Below are 18,241 nucleotides of genomic sequence, written 5' to 3' on the forward strand. Positions count from 1 at the left end.
CACCAGAACAAAGGAGCAGGTGGCCCCGGCTTTGCTGAGCAGACAAAAACCAGGAGATTTGCCTGCCACCAGGCTGGTCCCCATTGCAAATGGCTGCTTTGGGGCTGTTTCGGGGCACCCTGACCCCCAAAGCAGCTCAGCCCCCAGCCCTGACCCCGCTGTAGCTCCGTCCCTGCATGGGAAATGCCTCCTGCCTTTGTTCTCTTCCAGTCCCAAGCGCTCAACACCAGCGTGGGGCCTGTCAGGGTGTCCCCATTGTGTCCCCAAACGGGGGTTTTGGGGGGCTCACAGCACCCCCCTGCCTCGGGGACCACTCTCCAACAGCCCCACCCACCCCATTGCCCCGGGCTGAGGGCGGGAGGTGCCTCACGGGGCAGGGGTGGCTCAGCCCTGTGGGTGATGTGGGGTGCAGGGTGAGCGGCACCGGGTGCTGCAGCCCCCCCCGGTGCCCCCCTGGTGCCCCCCAGCCCCCCCCATCTCCTTGGGTATGGACGGCCACACGTCCTGCACCGATTGCTGCCAGGCAACCGGTGCTGTTGCTAGGAGACCGGTTGCTAGGAGACAGGGTGGGGACCCCCCCTTCGCATCCCCCTTCCCCAACATCCATCCTAGGGCCTGGTGGGCGGGGGGTTGCAGGCAGGAGACAAGGCCGGGTTCTCATCACTCTCACCACTCACTCCCTGGCCTTATCACCATGGTGAGGAAACCATTCCTGGGACCCCCACTGTCCTTGGGACCCCCAGAGCCTCATCCTAAGGGTGGGGAACCATCCTTGGGACCCCCAGAGCCTGATCCTAAGGGTGGGGAACCATCCTTGGGACCCCCAGAGCCTGATCCTAAGGGTGGGGAACCATCCTTGGAACCCTCAGAGCCTGATCCTAAGGGTGGGGAACCATCCTTGGGACCCCCAGAGCCTGATCCTAAGGGTGGGGAACCATCCTTGGAACCCCCACTGTCCTTGGGACCCCCAGAGCCTGATCCTAAGGGTGGGGAACCATCCTTGGGACCCCCAGAGCCTGATCCTAAGGGTGGGGAATCATCCTTGGAACCCCCACTGTCCTTGGGACCCCCAGAGCCTGATCCTAAGGGTGGGGAACCATCCTTGGAACCCCCACTGTCCTTGGGACCCCCAGAGCCTGATCCTAAGGGTGGGGCACAACCTTGGGACCCCCAGTGCCTCACCCTGAGCATGGGGCACCATCCTTGGGACCTCCAGGGCCTGACCCAGAGCATGGGGAACCATCCTTGGGACCCCCAGTGCCTGACCCCACCATCTTTGGGAGCCCCAGAACCCAATCCTAAGAGTGGGGTACTGTCTTTGGGACCCCCACTGCCTCACCCCACTGTCCTTGGGACTCCCAGTGCCCGACCCTGAGGGTGGGGCACCATCTTTGGAACCCGCAGTGCCACACCCCACCATCTTTGGGACCCCCAGTTCCTGACCCTGAGGGTGGGGCACAATCTTGGGACCCCCAGAGCTTGACCCTGAGGGTGGGGCACCATCTTTGGAACCCCCAGTTCCTGACCTTGAGGATGGGGCACCATCTTTGGAACGCCCAGTGCCTCACCCCACCATCTTTGGGACCCCAAGTTCCTGACCCTGAGGGTGGGGCACAATCTTGGGACCCCCAGTGCCTGACCCTGAGAGTGGGGCACCATCCTTGGGACCCCCAGAGCTTGACCCTGAGGATGGGGCACCATCTTTGGGACCCCCAGAGCTTGACCCTGAGGGTGGGGCACCATCTTTGGGACTCCCAGGGCCTGACCCTGAACATGGGGCACCATCTTTGGGACCCCCAATTCCTGACCTTGAGGATGGGGCACCATCCTCAGGACCCCCACCACTCTGCCTTGCCAAGTGGGGGTCTCCAGGCCCTGGGGTCCCTCAGTGCCCACCCTGCCATTGGTGTCAGCATCCCTGTGCCCCCCCCAGTACCCAGCCCTGCTGAGTGCCAGCATGGGGGGGGGGTCTGGCACAGCTCCCATCCCCCCCCCTCCTGTGCTTCCATTCTCCGTGCTCTGTTGACTGTTGGTAGCAACGTGGTGGCTCCTGGTGACGGTTGCTGTCCTCCCCCTTCCATGGCCACCCCCGTGGTGCCACTGGGTGGGACGGACCCTGAACCCCCCCCCGGGGTCACCCCTGTGTGCACAGTGTCCCCATGGCTGTCCCCACTGGGACTCGGGGCCTCCCAGAGCTGGCATCTCACCGTGCGTGGGCTGATTTCCCACTGCTGGACTCCTGCCCGTGGCACGGCTGAGATTCCCACCCTCCCCCAGTCCGGGCCCTTCCCGAGGATCCCAAATCGGTGACCTCGAACCCCCCACGGCCGGGACACGGCCGGGACACGGCTGTCCCCGGGGACCGAAGGGTCTCAGCCCCATCAGGAGCTGTGTGGCTCGGGGCTGACAACCCAGACACAGCCTGCTGCTATTTTTAGCCCGTTTTCCCCGCAGAACCCAGCTCTGTCTGTCCGTCCGTCCATCGATGTGACAGATTCATTCACACGGAGAGACAGCGCAGTTCGGGGAGGAGGGGGGGTGCTGTGGTGGAGGGGTCCCTCTGCCCCCCGGCTGGCCCAGGGTGGCACAGAGGGGCTGGAAACCCTCGGAGGGGTGGCACCCAGCCCTGCCCCACCCGGAGGGCACGGGGAAAGCCCCTCCAGCCGCGGTCTCGGGGGGCAGCAGGGCATTCATCGCCTGTGGGAGGAAGCAGGGAGGTGGCACCGATGTTCTCGCAGCCTGCGTGTCCCGGTGCCCCCTCCCGGAGCCACAACAAAAGGGACAATCGGTTCCGACGGGGGTGGGCACTGCCAGGGGCAGGGGGAGCATCTGAGGGGTGCAGGGAGCAGCCGTGGGGTGCAGGAGCAGCCGTGGGGTGCGGGGCAGCGGCCGTGGGGTGCAGGAGCAGCCGTGGGGTGCAGTGGAACAGCCGTGGGGTGCAGGGGAGCGGCCGTGGGGTGCGGGGCAGCGGCCGTGGGGTGCAGGGAGCAGCCGTGGGGTGCAGGGGAGCGGCCGTGGGGTGCGGGGGATCAGGCATGGGGTGCAGTGGAGCAGCCGTGGGGTGCAGTGGAACAGCCGTGGGGTGCGGGGGAGCAGCCGTGGGGTGCAGGGGATGAGGCATGGGGTGCGGGGGAGCAGCCGTGGGGTGCGGGGAGCAGTTGTGGGGTGCAGGGAGCAGTTGTGGGGTGCAGGGGAGCAGCCGTGGGGTGCAGTGGAGCAGCCGTGGGGTGCAGTGGAGCAGTTGTGGGGTGCAGGAGCAGCCGTGGGGTGCGGGGGAGCAGTTGTGGGGTGCAGGGAGCAGCCGTGGGGTGCAGGGGAGCAGTTGTGGGGTGCAGGGGAGCAGTTGTGGGGTGCAGTGGAACAGCCGTGGGGTGCGGGGGAGCGGCCGTGGGGTGCAGGGGAGCGGCCGTGGGGTGCAGGAGCAGCCGTGGGGTGCAGTGGAACAGCCGTGGGGTGCAGGGGAGCGGCCGTGGGGTGCGGGGGATCAGGCATGGGGTGCAGTGGAGCAGCCGTGGGGTGCAGTGGAACAGCCGTGGGGTGCAGGGGAGCGGCCGTGGGGTGCAGTGGAACAGCCGTGGGGTGCAGGGGAGCAGCTGTGGGGTGCGATGGAGCAGTTGTGGGGTGCAGGGAGCAGCCGTGGGGTGCAGTGGAACAGCCGTGGGGTGCAATGGAACAGCCGTGGGGTGCGGGGGAGCAGCCGTAGGGTGCAGTGGAACAGCCGTGGGGTGCAGAGAGCAGCCGTGGGGTGCGGGGGAGCAGCCGTGGGGTGCAGGGAGCAGCCGTGGGGTGCAGTGGAGCAGCCGTGGGGTGCAGTGGAACAGCCGTGGGGTGCGGGGGAGCAGCCGTGGGGTGCGGGGGAGCAGCCGTGGGGTGCAGTGGAGCAGCCGTGGGGTGCAGGGAGCAGCCGTAGGGTGCAGTGGAACAGCCGTGGGGTGCGGGGGAGCAGCCGTGGGGTGCAGTGGAACAGCCGTGGGGTGCGGGGGGCTGCGGGCGCGCTGCCCGTGGGGAGGGGGCTGCGGCACCGCCTGCGTGCGGGGCGGTTCCGCAATGCGGCAAAGCCGCGAAGAAAGGAGCGGGGCGGCGGAGGGGTGGGGGTGAGCCGGGACAGACCCCGCTCTGGGAAGGGTCCCCCCCAAAGCACCCCCTGACCCCCAGCAGGGCTCCGGGACCGGCGTGGTGGCGGCTCGGAGGGCTCCGGAGGATCACGAGTGGGGGGACACAATGGGCACCCCGGTTCTGGGGGTGTGCCAGCTGCGGGGATGTGCCCAGGGAGCGGGGGCACACCGGGGGCTCGGGGAGGGGAGGGACACTGAGGTGCCCAGGCTGGGAGGGGACACTGGGAGTGACTGGGGGGGAGACACTGAGGGTGGGAGGGGACACCGGGAGTGACTTGGGGGGCACTGGGAATGACTGGAGGGGGGAAGGGGGACACTGGGAGTGACTGGGGGGGGACATTGAAGCTGGGAGGGGCACTGGGAGTGACTGGGGGGGGACATTGAGGCTGGGAGGGGACACTGGGAGTGACTGGGGGGGGACATTGAGGCCGGAAGGGGACACGGGGAGTGACTGGGGGGACACTGGGAGTGACTGGGGGGGGGACATTGAGGCTGGGAGGGGACACTGGGAGTGACTGGGGGGACACTGAGAGTGCTCAGTGCGTGGGGGGGACAGGACACTGAGGGTGCCCAGGCTGTGAGGGGACACTGGGAGTGACTGGGGGGGAGACACTGAGGGTGGGAGGGGACACTGGGAGTGACTTGGGGGGCACTGGGAGTGACTGGGGGGGGGGACATTGAGGCTGGGAGGGGACACTGGGAGTGACTGGGGGGGGACATTGAGGCTGGGAGGGGACACTGGGAGTGACCGGAGGGGACACTGGGAGTGCTCAGTGAGTGGGGGGGACACTGAAGTGCCCAGACTGGGAGGGGCACTGGGAGTGACTGGGGGGACACTGAGGCTGGGAGGGGACACTGGGAGTGACTCGGGGGGGACACTGAGGGTGCTCAGGCTGTGAGGGGACACTGGGAGTGACTCGGGGGGGACACTGAGGGTGCTCAGGCTGTGAGGGGACACTGGGAGTGACTCGGGGGGGACACTGAGGGTGCCCAGGCTGTGAGGAGCGCCCAGGGTTTGGCAGGACACCGGGCAGCGTGGGCTCTGTAATTCCGTCTCGGTGCCAACCCCAGTGTCCCTATGCTGTCCCAAACCCCTCTGTGGCCACTCCTAACCCGCTCCAAACCACCCCGGAGCGGGGGAGGCAGGGCGGGACAGGGCTCTGCACCCCGGGGGTGGGTGTGAGATGTTCCCCCGGCCCCGTCCGTCCTGCCCCACCGGACCTGCCCCGCGTGGCTTCCCCCGGGAGCAGCCCCGGGGCTGGCACGGGGCAGGGCGGCGGCGGCGGCGGGCACAGGAGCCGGCGCGACGGGAGCCCGCGGGGCTTCCCACGGGAACGGCACCGCGATGGGGACGGGGGGCGCGGAGAGGGATTTGGGACCCCCGAGATCTCCAACCCAGCGCGGCTGGGGCGCTCCGGGGGGGGTTCAGGGACCCATCGTGCCGCCGTCTGAGCCCACCGCCCCAATACCGCAAAGCCCCCTCCCCTAAAGCACCGCCTAAAGCCCCCTGACCCTAAAGCACCCCCTAAAGCCGCCTCTAAAGCCCTCGTAAAGCCCCCTGCCCCTAAAGCCCCCCGACCCTAAAGCACCCCTAAAGCCCCCCGCCCCTAAGGCCCCCCCCTAAAGTCCCCCTAAAGCCCCCCGCCCCAATACCGCAAAGCCCCCCGCCCCTAAAGTCCCCCTAAAGCCCCCCGCCCCAATACCGCAAAGCCCCCCGCCCCTAAAGCACCCCATAAAGCCCCCCGCCCCTAAAGTCCCCCTAAAGCCCCCCGCCCCTAAAGCACCCCATAAAGTCCCCCGACCCTAAAGCACCGCCTAAAGCCCCCCGCCCCTAAGGCATCCCCTAAAGACCCCCGCCGCTAAAGCTGCCCCTAAAGCCCCCCGCCCCTAAGGCACCCCCTTAAGGCCCCGCCTCTAAAGCCCTCGTAAAGCCCCCGCCCCAATATTCCGCCGCCCCTAACGCCTTCCGACCCCTCTGACCCCCCCAATTCCCCTCTATCTACCCGCCCAGCCCCCCCCCAACCCTCGGGACCCCCAACCCTCCTCCCCGCCCTTAGCCACGCCCCCTTCCACAGCAGGCCACGCCCCCTCAGCAACTCCCACCCGCCGCATTCCGCTCCGCTGACGTCACCACCCACATTCGAACCGGCCAATTAGAATCGAGGCGGGGCGGAGGGGGCGGGTCCAGAGCGCCGCGTGCTCGGAGGGGCGGGGCGAACTCCCATTGGCTCCTCCCCCTGTCCCCGCCCCCTCACTGGCCACGCCCCCCGGGGTTAAACTCGGGGGCCCTACGGGGCAACCCCCGCCTCCCTCCTCGACGGCTCCGTAACGGTTCGGGCAGCGAGCGGCCATGGTGAGGGTTGGGGTGTTCGGGGCTCCTGGGGGGGCTCCGTGCGGGGTGAGACCCCCGGGAATGCGGGACCCCCCCCTGAGCAGTGAGGGGGGCTGAGGGGTGGGGGCGTGCCGGGCCCCCCCATGTCCCCTTGCAGGACGTGGGGCCGAGCTCTGGAGGCGTTGGGAGCCCCGCGCGTGTTCCGGACGCCTCGTGGGGCTGCCGAGCTCGGGCTCGTGCTGGGGGTGCGTTTGTCCCCCAAAACCGGGGGTCGCTGCCCCCGGTGGGGGGGGGGAGGTTCCACTCACCCCAATTCCCTGCTAAATGCGTGGGGACACGCCGAGTGGCACTGCGAGTCTTGGGCTCCCACTGGGGACTCAACTTATCCGCACAGGAGAGGAACAGGCCGAGAGGGGGTTTGGGGGCACCCCCTGTGCTACCCTGTCCTGGCTGTGCTGGCCGGGACACGCGTGGGTGTGAGTCACGGCGTGGGGGGGGGGGGGGGGGCAGATTCCAGCGTGGCCCGGGCGCAACTGGGATCGGCTGGCACGGGGAAAGTCCTCGCGGTCAGCGGAGTTTGCTCTGGCCCGGGTGGAGCTGGGAGCTCAGGAACCGGGACAGGCCGGGGTTGTGCAAGGGCTGCTGGAGAAGGGAGCGGCTCCACGTTCCGTGGGGTTCAAAACCCCCGCGAAGTGATGAGCAGCCCGCTGGGGAAGGGGCTGAAGTGTCACTGTCACTGAGGCATCCCTGGGTGGTGGGGACTGGGAATGGTGGGCACTGGGAATAATCCCAGTTCTGGGCTCGTGGGAGGTGCTGGTGCGTGAATGGCACCGAGCAGTGCAGGGGGGTCAGGATGGGACCCCCAGGGCTGAGCATCCTCTGTATTTGTGGTACCCCAGGGCTGAGCACACTGATAACCCCAGTCTGGTCCCTCCACAGCTCCTGGGTGTCTCCAGCTGGAGTTTGGGGTGATGCTGGGTCAGCCCTGCACAAACCAGGGTTTGGGGGGCTGAGCTTGTGCCCACCTCGTTATTGCTCAGTCCCTCAGTGGGTTTGGGCACGATGGGACCCTCGGAGCTGAGCACGCTGAGATGTTCCCTGGGGTGTGGGGGTGTCCCTGTCCCTGCACAGGGGGGTTCAGTGTCCCTGTCTCGTTGGGGATTGGGAGTAGTGGGGAGCAGCATTAACCCTGAGGAACCCCAATTGGCGGCTCTGTGGGGTGTGCAGGGTGAAGGGCACCAACTGGTGCAGGGTCTCAGCTCCTGGGGAAGGGGCAGCAGGATGGCACCCCCGAAGCTGAGCACAACGGGAGCACCTGGGGCAGGACCTGCCTCCATCCAGCCTTGAGGGGGGACAAGAGGGGTGACCCAGTGCCGTGTGCCCCCGCAGCGCGAGTGCATCTCCATCCACGTGGGCCAAGCGGGCGTGCAGATCGGCAATGCGTGCTGGGAGCTGTACTGCCTGGAGCACGGCATCCAGCCCGACGGGCAGATGCCCAGCGACAAGACCATCGGCGGGGGGGACGACTCGTTCAACACCTTCTTCAGCGAGACGGGCGCCGGCAAGCACGTGCCCCGGGCCGTGTTCGTGGACCTGGAGCCCACGGTGATCGGTGAGCGCGCGGGGGGCGGCCGGCGGGCGGGGCGGGGCGGGCGCTGGCGGCGGGCGCCGGCTGCTAACGGGGCCCGGGGCTGTCCCCGCAGACGAGGTGCGCACGGGCACGTACCGGCAGCTCTTCCACCCCGAGCAGCTGATCACGGGCAAGGAGGATGCGGCCAACAACTACGCCCGCGGGCACTACACCATCGGCAAGGAGATCATCGACCTGGTGCTCGACCGCATCCGCAAGCTGGTAGGGGCGCTGGGGGGGCTCGTGGGGTGGGTTTGTCCCTGCGGGGGATGTGGGGACAAAGGGAAGCTCCGCGTGTGCCTGGGCAGGTCCTTCTCAGCCCCATCAGCACTTTAGGGCAGAGAGTTGTGCCAGGAGGGATCAGGCCTGGGTTGTGACAGGAGAGACTTCATACCTTCCTGGTGGGACCTGTTGTGCCTCCAGGATCTGGATGGATTTGTTGTGTCAGCCTGCAGCACATCGTGGCTCCCTATGGGGTCTGGATGCTCTCAGTGATCAGGATCAGCCCCTTGCCTTCCCCTTGACATGAATCCCTTTTTTCAAGGCTCTGCAACCCCACCAGCACAGGATGAGCTTGGTCTATCCCTATGGTGGATGTGGGGACAAAGGGAAGCTCCAGGTGTCCCTGGGCCGGTTCTTCTCAGCACTTTGGGACAGAGGGTGGGGTTGTCCCAGGAAGGAAATGCTGGACCTATCCTAGCCTTGCCAAGAGGAGGAGGAGGGTGGGGAGCCCCATGGCCAGGGCAGGGGGGCAGGTGAGATGCTTTGGGTGCTGGTGCAGCACTGGTTTGACTGGTGTGGCTGCCCAGGCTCTTTGAACCCCTGGTTCCCACGCTGGGGCTGGCGCCGGGGCGGCCGGACCTGCTGCGCCAGCGGCTCCGCTCGGGGAGCTCCTGGCACATCAAAGGCTGAGCTGGCTGCCCCTGGGCTCTTGTGGGATCACAGCCTGCTCCTGCTGCACCCTCTTAGATAAAAAGAGAGGGGGGTGAAGCCGTGGTTGACTTCCAGAACCTGCTGGGGTGTCTCCCAAAAGCTGGGGGGTTCCACCATGAGTCAGTGTCCTACATGGAAGGTCAGGGACGCCCTGTCCACCACGCCGTGGTGCTGGGACACCCTAAGAATGTCCTTATGAGGCCAAAGAGAGGAGCAGCTTCTGTTGCCTGGAACACACATGGCCCTCCTTGTCTCTGCAGAGTGTCCCCAAATCTCCCTGCAGGACGGGGTTCCTTCGCCTGGACCTGCTGGAAAGGTCCTGAGATCCTGGGAGGAAAACTTTCCTTCCAGGGGAACTCAGTAGCAGCTGAAGTTCAGAATTCCTGACAGTTTGGTCTTGTTTTCCCCTTCCCAACCTCTCAGGCTGACCAGTGCACAGGGCTGCAGGGCTTCCTGGTGTTCCACAGCTTTGGCGGTGGCACCGGCTCTGGCTTCACCTCCCTGCTCATGGAGCGCCTCTCCGTTGACTACGGCAAGAAGTCCAAGCTGGAGTTCTCCATCTACCCAGCCCCGCAGGTGTCCACGGCCGTGGTGGAGCCCTACAACTCCATCCTGACCACCCACACCACCCTGGAGCACTCCGACTGCGCCTTCATGGTGGACAACGAGGCCATCTACGACATCTGCCGCCGCAACCTGGACATCGAGCGCCCCACCTACACCAACCTGAACCGCCTCATCAGCCAGATCGTGTCCTCCATCACGGCCTCTCTGCGCTTTGACGGAGCCCTGAACGTCGACCTGACGGAATTCCAGACCAACCTGGTGCCCTACCCCCGCATCCACTTCCCTCTGGCCACCTACGCCCCGGTTATCTCTGCTGAGAAGGCTTATCACGAGCAGCTGACGGTGGCTGAGATCACCAACGCCTGCTTTGAGCCGGCCAACCAGATGGTCAAGTGTGACCCTCGGCACGGCAAGTACATGGCGTGCTGCCTGCTGTACCGCGGGGACGTGGTGCCCAAGGATGTCAACGCCGCCATCGCCACCATCAAGACCAAGCGCACCATCCAGTTCGTGGACTGGTGCCCCACTGGTTTCAAGGTGGGCATCAACTACCAGCCGCCCACGGTGGTGCCCGGCGGCGACCTGGCCAAGGTGCAGAGGGCTGTGTGCATGCTGAGCAACACCACGGCCATCGCCGAGGCCTGGGCCCGCCTGGACCACAAGTTTGACCTGATGTACGCCAAGAGGGCCTTTGTGCACTGGTACGTGGGGGAGGGCATGGAGGAGGGCGAGTTCTCGGAGGCCCGTGAGGATATGGCAGCCCTGGAGAAGGATTACGAGGAGGTGGGAGCCGACAGCATGGAGGGCGACGACGAAGGAGAGGAATAGAAGCGCCTTGTCTCGACACCGTGGTGCTGTTCATTAAAATGCCTCTCCCCAGTGCTGCCTCTTCATTGTGCTGGGACAATCCGCCTTGTGGTGACCTGGGGGGACATCCCAGGGGAGGGGGGGGCCTCAGCTGGGTCGGCTGCCAGGTCCTGCTGCCAGCTGGCACAGGGGAGAGAGCCTGGGGGGCTCTGTGGGGTTGGGGTCCTTGTGCTATGAGCTGGCACTGGTGGGGGGCTCATGTCCTCCTCAGCGTTCTGCTGCTCCTGGAGGCCTCCAAGTGCCCCCTGAGAGCCCCCAGTGCTGCCCAGAGCCTGCTGCAGACGGGCTGGACGTGGTGTCACGCTGCTGCTGGCACGGAGCCGCTCTCGGTGCGGCTCTGCAGAGCGGGGAGGGGTCCTGGGCTGGGGGGGGACCCTCCCCTGGAGGAGCCTCTGGGCAGGGCAGCGACTCCTTCCCGTAAGTGCCGCCCTGGCTGCCTGGAAAGGGGGGGTTCGGGGGGGGTTCAGGGCTCGCTGTCCGGCGCTGCCCCGCGCATGGCAGCGCCCGCAGCGCCGAGTCACGGCGGCCCCGGCACAAAGGGAGGGGGGTGGCTGAGATGGGCACACCCCCCTGGATGCTGAACCCCCCCAGGCAGAGTGGAACCCAGCTCAAGGGGTGCTCTGCATGCCAGCTGAGGGGTTTGTACCCCCATGTTACCTGGGGGGGACCCCATAAGGGTCTCTCTCCTTCTGACCCAGCGTGGGGGGGTTCCTGTGTCTCCCGGGCACCCTCGGATCCTCTTTCGGATCCTCTTTCTCCTGGTGCTGCTGCTTCCTCTGCCCGCATCCCCCAGCCCCTCTCTTGCATCCTTTGGGGGTCCCCGAGTCCCCCTGAAGGGGAATTCCTGCAGCCCCTGCCCCTCATCCCGATGGGATTCCCGAGCCCCCCTGAATGGGAATTCCTGCAGCCCCACATCCTGCAGCCCCCGCCCTCATCCTTTGGGGGTCCCCGAGCCCCCCTGAAGGGGATTCCTGCTCCTGCAGCCCCTGCCCCTCATCCCGAGGGGATCCTCGAGCCCCCGTGAAGGGCAATGCCTGCAGCCCCACATCCTGATGGCGTCTCCGAGCCCCCAGCCCCACACCCTGCAGCCCCCGCCCCTCATTTCTTGGGCATCCCCGAACCCCCCTGAAGGGGAATTCCTGCAGTGCCCACATCCCCGAGCCCCCCGAATGGGAATTCCTGCAGTCCCACATCCCCGAACCCCCCTGAAGGGGAATTCCTGCAGTGCCCACATCCCCGAGCCCCCCGAATGGGAATTCCTGCAGTCCCACATCCCCGAACCCCCCTGAAGGGGAATTCCTGCAGTGCCCACATCCCCGAGCCCCCCGAATGGGAATTCCTGCAGCCCCACATTCTGCAGCCCCCGCCCCTCATCCCTTGGGGGTCCCCGACCACCCCCATCCCCTTTCCCCGCCCCTTTGAGGGCACATCCGCAGCCCCCGATCCTCCCTCCGGCCGGGAGACCCCTCCCCTCTCTCTGTGTCCGGTACCCCCGGGTCCCCCCGGGCGGGGCGGAGCCGCTGCCCGCTATAAACGGCCGCTACCGGCAGCCAGCGCCCTCCCGGTGCCACCATGAGCCGCCGTGCCCGCGACCCCGGGATGTCGCCGCCGCTGCCCGTGGCCCCGGAGCGGCTGGCGGCGGCGGCGGCGGCGCGGGGAGCGGAGCGGGAGGAGCTGGCGGCGCTGAACGATCGTTTCGCCGCTTTCCTGGAGCGGGTGCGGGCGCTGGAACGGCAGAACGGGACCCTCCGAGCCGCCCTGGGCCGCGCCACCGCCGCCGGCGGGCCCCGCACCGGGCTGGTGCAGGGGGAGCTGCGGGGGCTGCGGGAGCGGCTGCAGCGCCTCGGCCGCGACCGGGACCGGCTCCAGGCCGAGCGGGACGGGCTCGCCACCGACCTGGCGGCGCTGAGGCAGCGGTGGGACGGCGGAGGGACCGGGGGAGGCGGCGGGGTGGGGAGAGAGGACGGGTCGGGATGAGGGATGGGGAGGATGTGCGGGGAGCAGGGGATGGACTGGGATGCGGGAGGAACTGGGGTGAGAGATGAGCCGGGATTGGGGATGGGGAGGGGAGGGTGTGCAGGGACCGGGGCATGGACTGGGATGGACTGGGATGGACTGGGATGGAGGGGGATAAACTGGGATGAGGGATCTACTGGGATAGGGGATGGGGAGGGGAGGATGTGCCGGGGACCAGGGGAGGAACTGGGATGGACTAGGACGGGGCAAGAACTGGGATGAGAGATGGACTGGGATAGGGGATGAATTTGCAAGAGAGATGAACTGGGATGAACTGGGATGGACTGGTATGGGGGATGAATCAGGATGAGGGATGGACTGGGATGGACTGGTATGGGGGATGAATCGAGATGAGGGATGGACTGGGATGGACTGGGATGAATTTGCAAGAGGGATGAACTGGGATGGAGTGAGATGAGGGATGAACTGGGATGGGGGATGAACTGGGATGGGGGATGAATTTGCAAGAGAGATGAACTGGGATGGACTGGGATGAGGGATGAACTGGGATGGACTGGTATGGGGGATGAACTGGGACGGGGGATGAATCGGGATGAGGGATGGACTGGGATGGACTGGGATGAATTTGCAAGAGGGATAAACTGGGATGGAGTGGGATGAGGGATGAACTGGGATGGGGGATGAATTTGGATGAGGGATGAACTGGGATGGAGTGGGATGAAGGATGAACTGGGATGGACTGGTATGGGGGATGAACTGGGACGGGGGATGAATCGGGATGAGGGATGGACTGGGATGAATTTGCAAGAGGGATAAACTGGGATGGAGTGGGACGAGGGATGAACTGGGATGGGGGATGAATTTGGATGAGGGATGAACTGCAGTGGGAACCGGGGGTGTGGCAGGCTGAGTTATGGGATGGAGACTGGGGAATGTGCCAGGGACGGACTGGCATGAGGAATGTGATGGGATGAGGCTTTGCACCACGATGGGCAGCGGGGGATGCAGCGGGATGGGGATGGGGGAGCCCCGGGGATGTCGGGGGAGGGACTGGTGAATGCCCGGGGAAGGCGACCCCTGGGAAGGGATACTGGGAAAGGCACCCGGGATGCACGGAGGGCACTGGGAGGCACTGGGAGAGGTGGGCTCTGCGGAAGGGCGGGGCACTGGGAGGGGCAGGACAAGGGTGGGGACACTGGGACGGGATTGCTGCGAGCGCTGGGGCCGCTCCATCCCCGTGCGCAACAGGAGGAGGGGTCTGCACCCCCGGCCCCGCCTCCCTCTCATCCCTTGCTGTCCCCAGGCTGGAGGACGAGACGCAGAAGCGCGAGGATGCCGAGAAGAGCCTGGTGCTGTTCCGCAAGGTCAGGGGGGTGAGGGGCTCGTGTCCCCCCGCAGTACCCGTGATCCGAGGCTGGAGGGGACTGGGAATGGTGGGCACTGGGAATAATCCCAGTTCTGGGCTCGTGGGAGGTGCTGGTGCGTGAATGGCACCGAGCAGTGCTGGGGGGCCAGGATGGGACCCCCAGAGCTGAGCACCCGCTGTGTCCGTGGTACCCCCGGAGCTGAGCACCCTGATAACCCCAGTCTGGTCCCTCCACAGCTCCCGGGTGTCTCCAGCTGGAGTTCGGGGTGATGCTGGGTCAGCCCTGCACAAGCCAAGACACAACTGGGGTTTGGGGGGGGGGCTGAGCTTGTGCCCACCACGTTATTGCTCAGTCCTTGAGTGGGGAGGGGCAGGATGGGACCCCCAGAGCTGAGCCCCCACCGTGTCCCTGGTACCCCCAGAGCTGAGCACACTGTTAGCCCAAGTCTGGTCCCTCCACACCTCCATCCTCAGCTCCCGGGTTTTGGGGTGATGCTGGGTCAGCCCTGTGCAAAATCAGAGTTTGGGGGGCTGAGTCTGTGCCCACCACCCCGGGGTGGGGCTCTGGGATGGTTTCACCCCCTCCACGCTGCCCTGCAAGCTCATCCATCCCCGCCTCTCCCGCAGGACGTGGACCACGCCACGCTGTCCCGCCTGGAGCTGGAGCGCAAGGTGGAGCTGCTGATGGACGAGATCGGCTTCCTCAAGAAGCTGCACGAGGAGGTGGGGCCGGGGCGGGATGGGGCGGGCAGGGGGGGCACAGATCGGGTCCTTGTGATGCCCCCGAGCCCCCGCAGGAGCTGCGGGACCTGGAGGTGAGCGGCCCGAGCCCGGCGGGGCTGCCCGAGGCGGAGATGTGCAAACCGGAGCTGACGGCGGCGCTGCGGGAGATCCGCACCCAGTACGAGAGCATCGCGGTCAAAAACCTGCAGGAAGCCGAGGAATGGTACAAATCAAAGGTACCCGGGGCTGCGGGGGGATTTAGGGGCGGCTGAGCCCTCGCAGAGCCCTGACTCGCCCCCTGCCCGCGCAGTTTGCCGATCTCTCGGACGCAGCAAACCGCAACCACGAGGCGCTGCGTTTGGCCAAGCAGGAGATGAACGAGTCCCGGCGGCAGATCCAGAGCCTGACCTGCGAGGTGGACGGGCTGAAGGGCGTGGTGAGAGCCCGGGGAGCGTTCGGGGGCCCGGAGCCCAGCCCTTGGAGCCCTTTGCAGCCCTCGGTGTCCCCGCAGAACGAGGCGCTGCAGCGGCAGATGCGGGAGATGGAGGATGAGTTCGGCGAGGAGATCGGGAGCTACCAGGACGTGGTGGGGAGGCTGGAGCAGGAGATCCAGCAGATGAAGGAGGAGATGGCACGGCACCTGCGCGAGTACCAGGACCTGCTGAACGTCAAGATGGCCCTGGACATCGAGATTGCCACCTACAGAAAGCTGCTGGAGGGCGAGGAGAGCCGGTGAGGGCAGCAGATCGTCCCCACTGCCCCGGGGGATGTCCCCTGTGTCGAGCCATCCCGGTTGTTGTGGGATTCTCCCGGGAGGAAGCAGCTCCAGGCCTCGTTCCCACAGGAAAACAAGAGGTTCCCATGGGAGCTGAGATAAAAGCAAGGCCAGGGGATGGTGGGGGAGCTGCCTCAGGCTCGGCTCTGGGTGCCAGCCTGGATGCCCATGGGCACAGCCCCCAGCCTGGCTGCCCACGGGCACAGCCCCCAGCCCATGGGCACAGCCCCCAGCCTGGCAAACCACGGGCACAGCCCCTAGCCTGGCAAACCACGGGCACAGCCCCCAGCCCATGGGCACAGCCCCCAGCCTGGCAAACCATGGGCATAGCCCCCAGCCTGGCTGCCCACGGGCACAGCGCCCAGCCTGGCAAACCACGGGCACAGCCCCCAGCCCACGGGCACAGCCCCCAGACCATGGGCACAGCCCCCAGCCTGGCAAACCATGGGCACAGCCCCCAGCCCATGGGCACAGCCCCCAGACCACGGGCACAGCCCCCAGCCTGGCAAACCATGGGCACAGCCCCCAGCCTGGCAAACCACGGGCACAGCCCCCAGCCCATGGGCACAGCCCCCAGACCACGGGCACAGCCCCCAGCCTGGCAGCCCATGGGCACAACTCCCAGCCCGGCAAACCACTGGCACAGCCCCCAGCCTGGCAAACCACTGGCACAGCCCCCAGCCCACGGGCACAGCCCCCAGCCCACGGGCACAGCCCCCAGCCCACGGGCACAGCTGATCCGGGCTGTGGGTCACAGACTCGAGGGTGTGGAAGGCTCCCTGGCAATGCCCAGGGGTCCCAGCCCCTCCTCATCCTCCTCTGCCCTCAGGATCACCGTCCCACCGCACCCCACCACCTCCTTCAGCATGAGGAGCTCAGGTGAGCCCCAAGCTGGGGGTCCCCCACGATGCCCGGGGGTCTTTCCTGGGGGTCCCTGTGCCATCTGGGCGGGCACAGGGTGCTGACGCCCCCTCTGCGCCCAGTGCTGGAGCCGCCGCCTGCGGAGAGCCCGGCCCGGAGGATGGTGCTCATCAAAACCATCGAGACCCGGGATGGGCAGGTGAGAACTGGGGGTGCCCTGCCCGGGAGCCCCAAGGCTGCCTCGGGACTGACCCCCAAACTCTCCTCCTGCAGCAGGTGGTGACGGAGTCGCACCAGGAGCGAGCGGGGAAGTGACAGAGGAGCGGCTGCCATGGCCCCGAGCCCACGGCGGGGTTTGTCCGACCCTGCTGCGTCCTGAGGGGGCAGGAGCGGAGCGGGGGGGGCTGGGAGCGCCCCAAGTGCCGTTCCTGCTGTCAGCGCCACGGGACAGGGCCGTGGTGTGTCCCTGTGCCTTGCGGTGTGTCCCTGTGCCTTGCGGTGTGTCCCTGTGCCTTGTCCCCCCGCTGTTTATCGCTATTTATTGCCTATTTATTGATCTGCCAACCACACCCCCGGGTGTATTTGATGTCGAGCGTTCCCCACGCTGCCCTGAGGCCGAGGGGGTCCCGGCTTCTCCCTCCTGTCACCACAGCTGGCGCTGCTGTCCCCGGGGCTGGCGGTCCGGTCACATCCAAGTGATGTCACTGCCATGGGGAGTGGCACAGAAAGGAAATCTGGGTCCCCAGCGCCCCCTCTCCATGCCACGAGTGCCACTCTGGGGGTCTCACCTTCCCTCCTGTCACCGCAACAAGCACCGGTTACACCGGGATTGGTGGCTCCAGTGACATCCAAGCGCTGTCCCCTGTGGTGTCACTGTCATGGGGACAGAAAAGGACACAGCACTCGGCTGAGGGGGGATCTGTGTCCCCGGGGTTCATTCTGTCCCAGAGCCCCTCTCCATGTCACAACTGCCACTCTGGGGGTCTCACCTTCCCTCCCATCACCGCAACCAGCACCGGTTACACCGGGATTGGTGGCTCCGCTGTCCCCTGTGGTGTCACTGTCATGGGGACATAAAGGGACACAGCGCCCGGCTGAGGGGGGATCTGCATCCCCAGGGTCCCGTTCTGTCCCAGGGCCCCTCTCCATGTCACTGCCACTCTGGGGGTCTCACCTTCCCTCCTGTCACCGCAACCAGCACCGGTTACACCGGAGTTGGCGGCTCCGGCGACATCCAAGCGCTGTCCCCTGTGGTGTCACTGCCATGGGGAGTGGGACAGAAAGGGAAGCAGAGCCCGGCTGAGGGGGGATCCGTGTCCCCAGCGCCCCTCTCCATGCCACGACTGCCACTCTGGGCGTGTCACCTCCCCTCCTGTCACCGCAACCAGCACCGGTTACACCGGGATTGGTGGTGACATCCAAGCGTTGTCCCCTTTGGTGTCACCACCTCGGTGAAGGAGCCTCCACCCCTGAACTCTGAATCCCCGCGGGTCCCGCTGCTTCCCAGGACCCCGTGGCTTCCAGAGGACCCACGGACACGCCCGGTACCCGCTCCAGACCCACGGAATCTCCGCCCGGTGCTCCCGGAGCATCGCAGGACCGGGCCGGGCACGGCCGCGCTCGTTCCCTACCGGCACCACCAGGGGGCGCCACCGGCGCGGCCCCATCGCTGCCGCGGGTTAATTCCGCCTTAATTGCCTGTTAATTACGGGTTAATTACAGCGTGACAAGGCTCTGGGTGCGCGGGGAAACACCCTGATTTCTATAATTGCGTTCAGGTTTTTTTTTTTTTTTTTTTTTGCATGATTAATCGAGTTCAAGGAAATTATGCAAAATTGCGTTAATGAAAGATTTGCTTATTCGTTTGGTTATTTTAAGGAAATTTTTGCACTATTTCATTACTATCAGCATTTTTTGCACCACTGATTGAATTATTTAAGCAAGTTATGCACAACTGCGTTATTTAAACAAATTTGCGCACATAATTGCCTTATTTTAAGCAAACGCTGCATCATCGCATTTTAAGTATTTTTTTGCATCGTCAATTGCGTTATTTTAAGTACTTTTTTGCATTATTCTGTTATAGAAAATTATA

At 66.0% G+C, this 18,241-nt stretch overlaps 3 protein-coding genes across 3 annotated transcripts; 2 read left to right on the plus strand and 1 right to left on the minus strand.

The window, feature by feature from the left end:
* Positions 1-2,496: 2,496 nt before the first annotated feature.
* On the minus strand, positions 2,497-6,467 carry LOC134431236 (nascent polypeptide-associated complex subunit alpha, muscle-specific form-like). The gene is made up of 3 exons (XM_063179221.1): positions 6,254-6,467; positions 2,851-3,995; positions 2,497-2,697 (listed from the first exon to the last, which is right to left on the minus strand). Exons 1-3 carry the CDS (start codon positions 6,465-6,467, stop codon positions 2,497-2,499), a joined length of 1,560 nt encoding a protein of 519 aa, XP_063035291.1.
* Positions 6,450-10,456, plus strand: LOC134431176 (tubulin alpha-1C chain). The gene is made up of 4 exons (XM_063179164.1): positions 6,450-6,468; positions 7,837-8,059; positions 8,151-8,299; positions 9,434-10,456. Exons 1-4 carry the CDS (start codon positions 6,466-6,468, stop codon positions 10,403-10,405), a joined length of 1,347 nt encoding a protein of 448 aa, XP_063035234.1. The 5' UTR covers positions 6,450-6,465; the 3' UTR covers positions 10,406-10,456.
* A 1,560-nt stretch (positions 10,457-12,016) lies between these two features.
* Positions 12,017-16,715, plus strand: LOC134431180 (peripherin-like). Its single transcript, XM_063179167.1, has 9 exons — positions 12,017-12,360; positions 13,725-13,785; positions 14,415-14,510; positions 14,585-14,746; positions 14,821-14,946; positions 15,022-15,242; positions 16,115-16,164; positions 16,269-16,345; positions 16,420-16,715. The coding sequence occupies exons 1-9, from the start codon at positions 12,017-12,019 to the stop codon at positions 16,459-16,461; spliced, it is 1,179 nt and encodes a 392-aa protein (XP_063035237.1). The 3' UTR covers positions 16,462-16,715.
* Positions 16,716-18,241: the final 1,526 nt, after the last annotated feature.

The sequence above is a fragment of the Melospiza melodia genome, chromosome 31 (assembly GCF_035770615.1).
Source record: "Melospiza melodia melodia isolate bMelMel2 chromosome 31, bMelMel2.pri, whole genome shotgun sequence".
Classification (NCBI taxonomy): Eukaryota; Metazoa; Chordata; class Aves; order Passeriformes; family Passerellidae; genus Melospiza; species Melospiza melodia.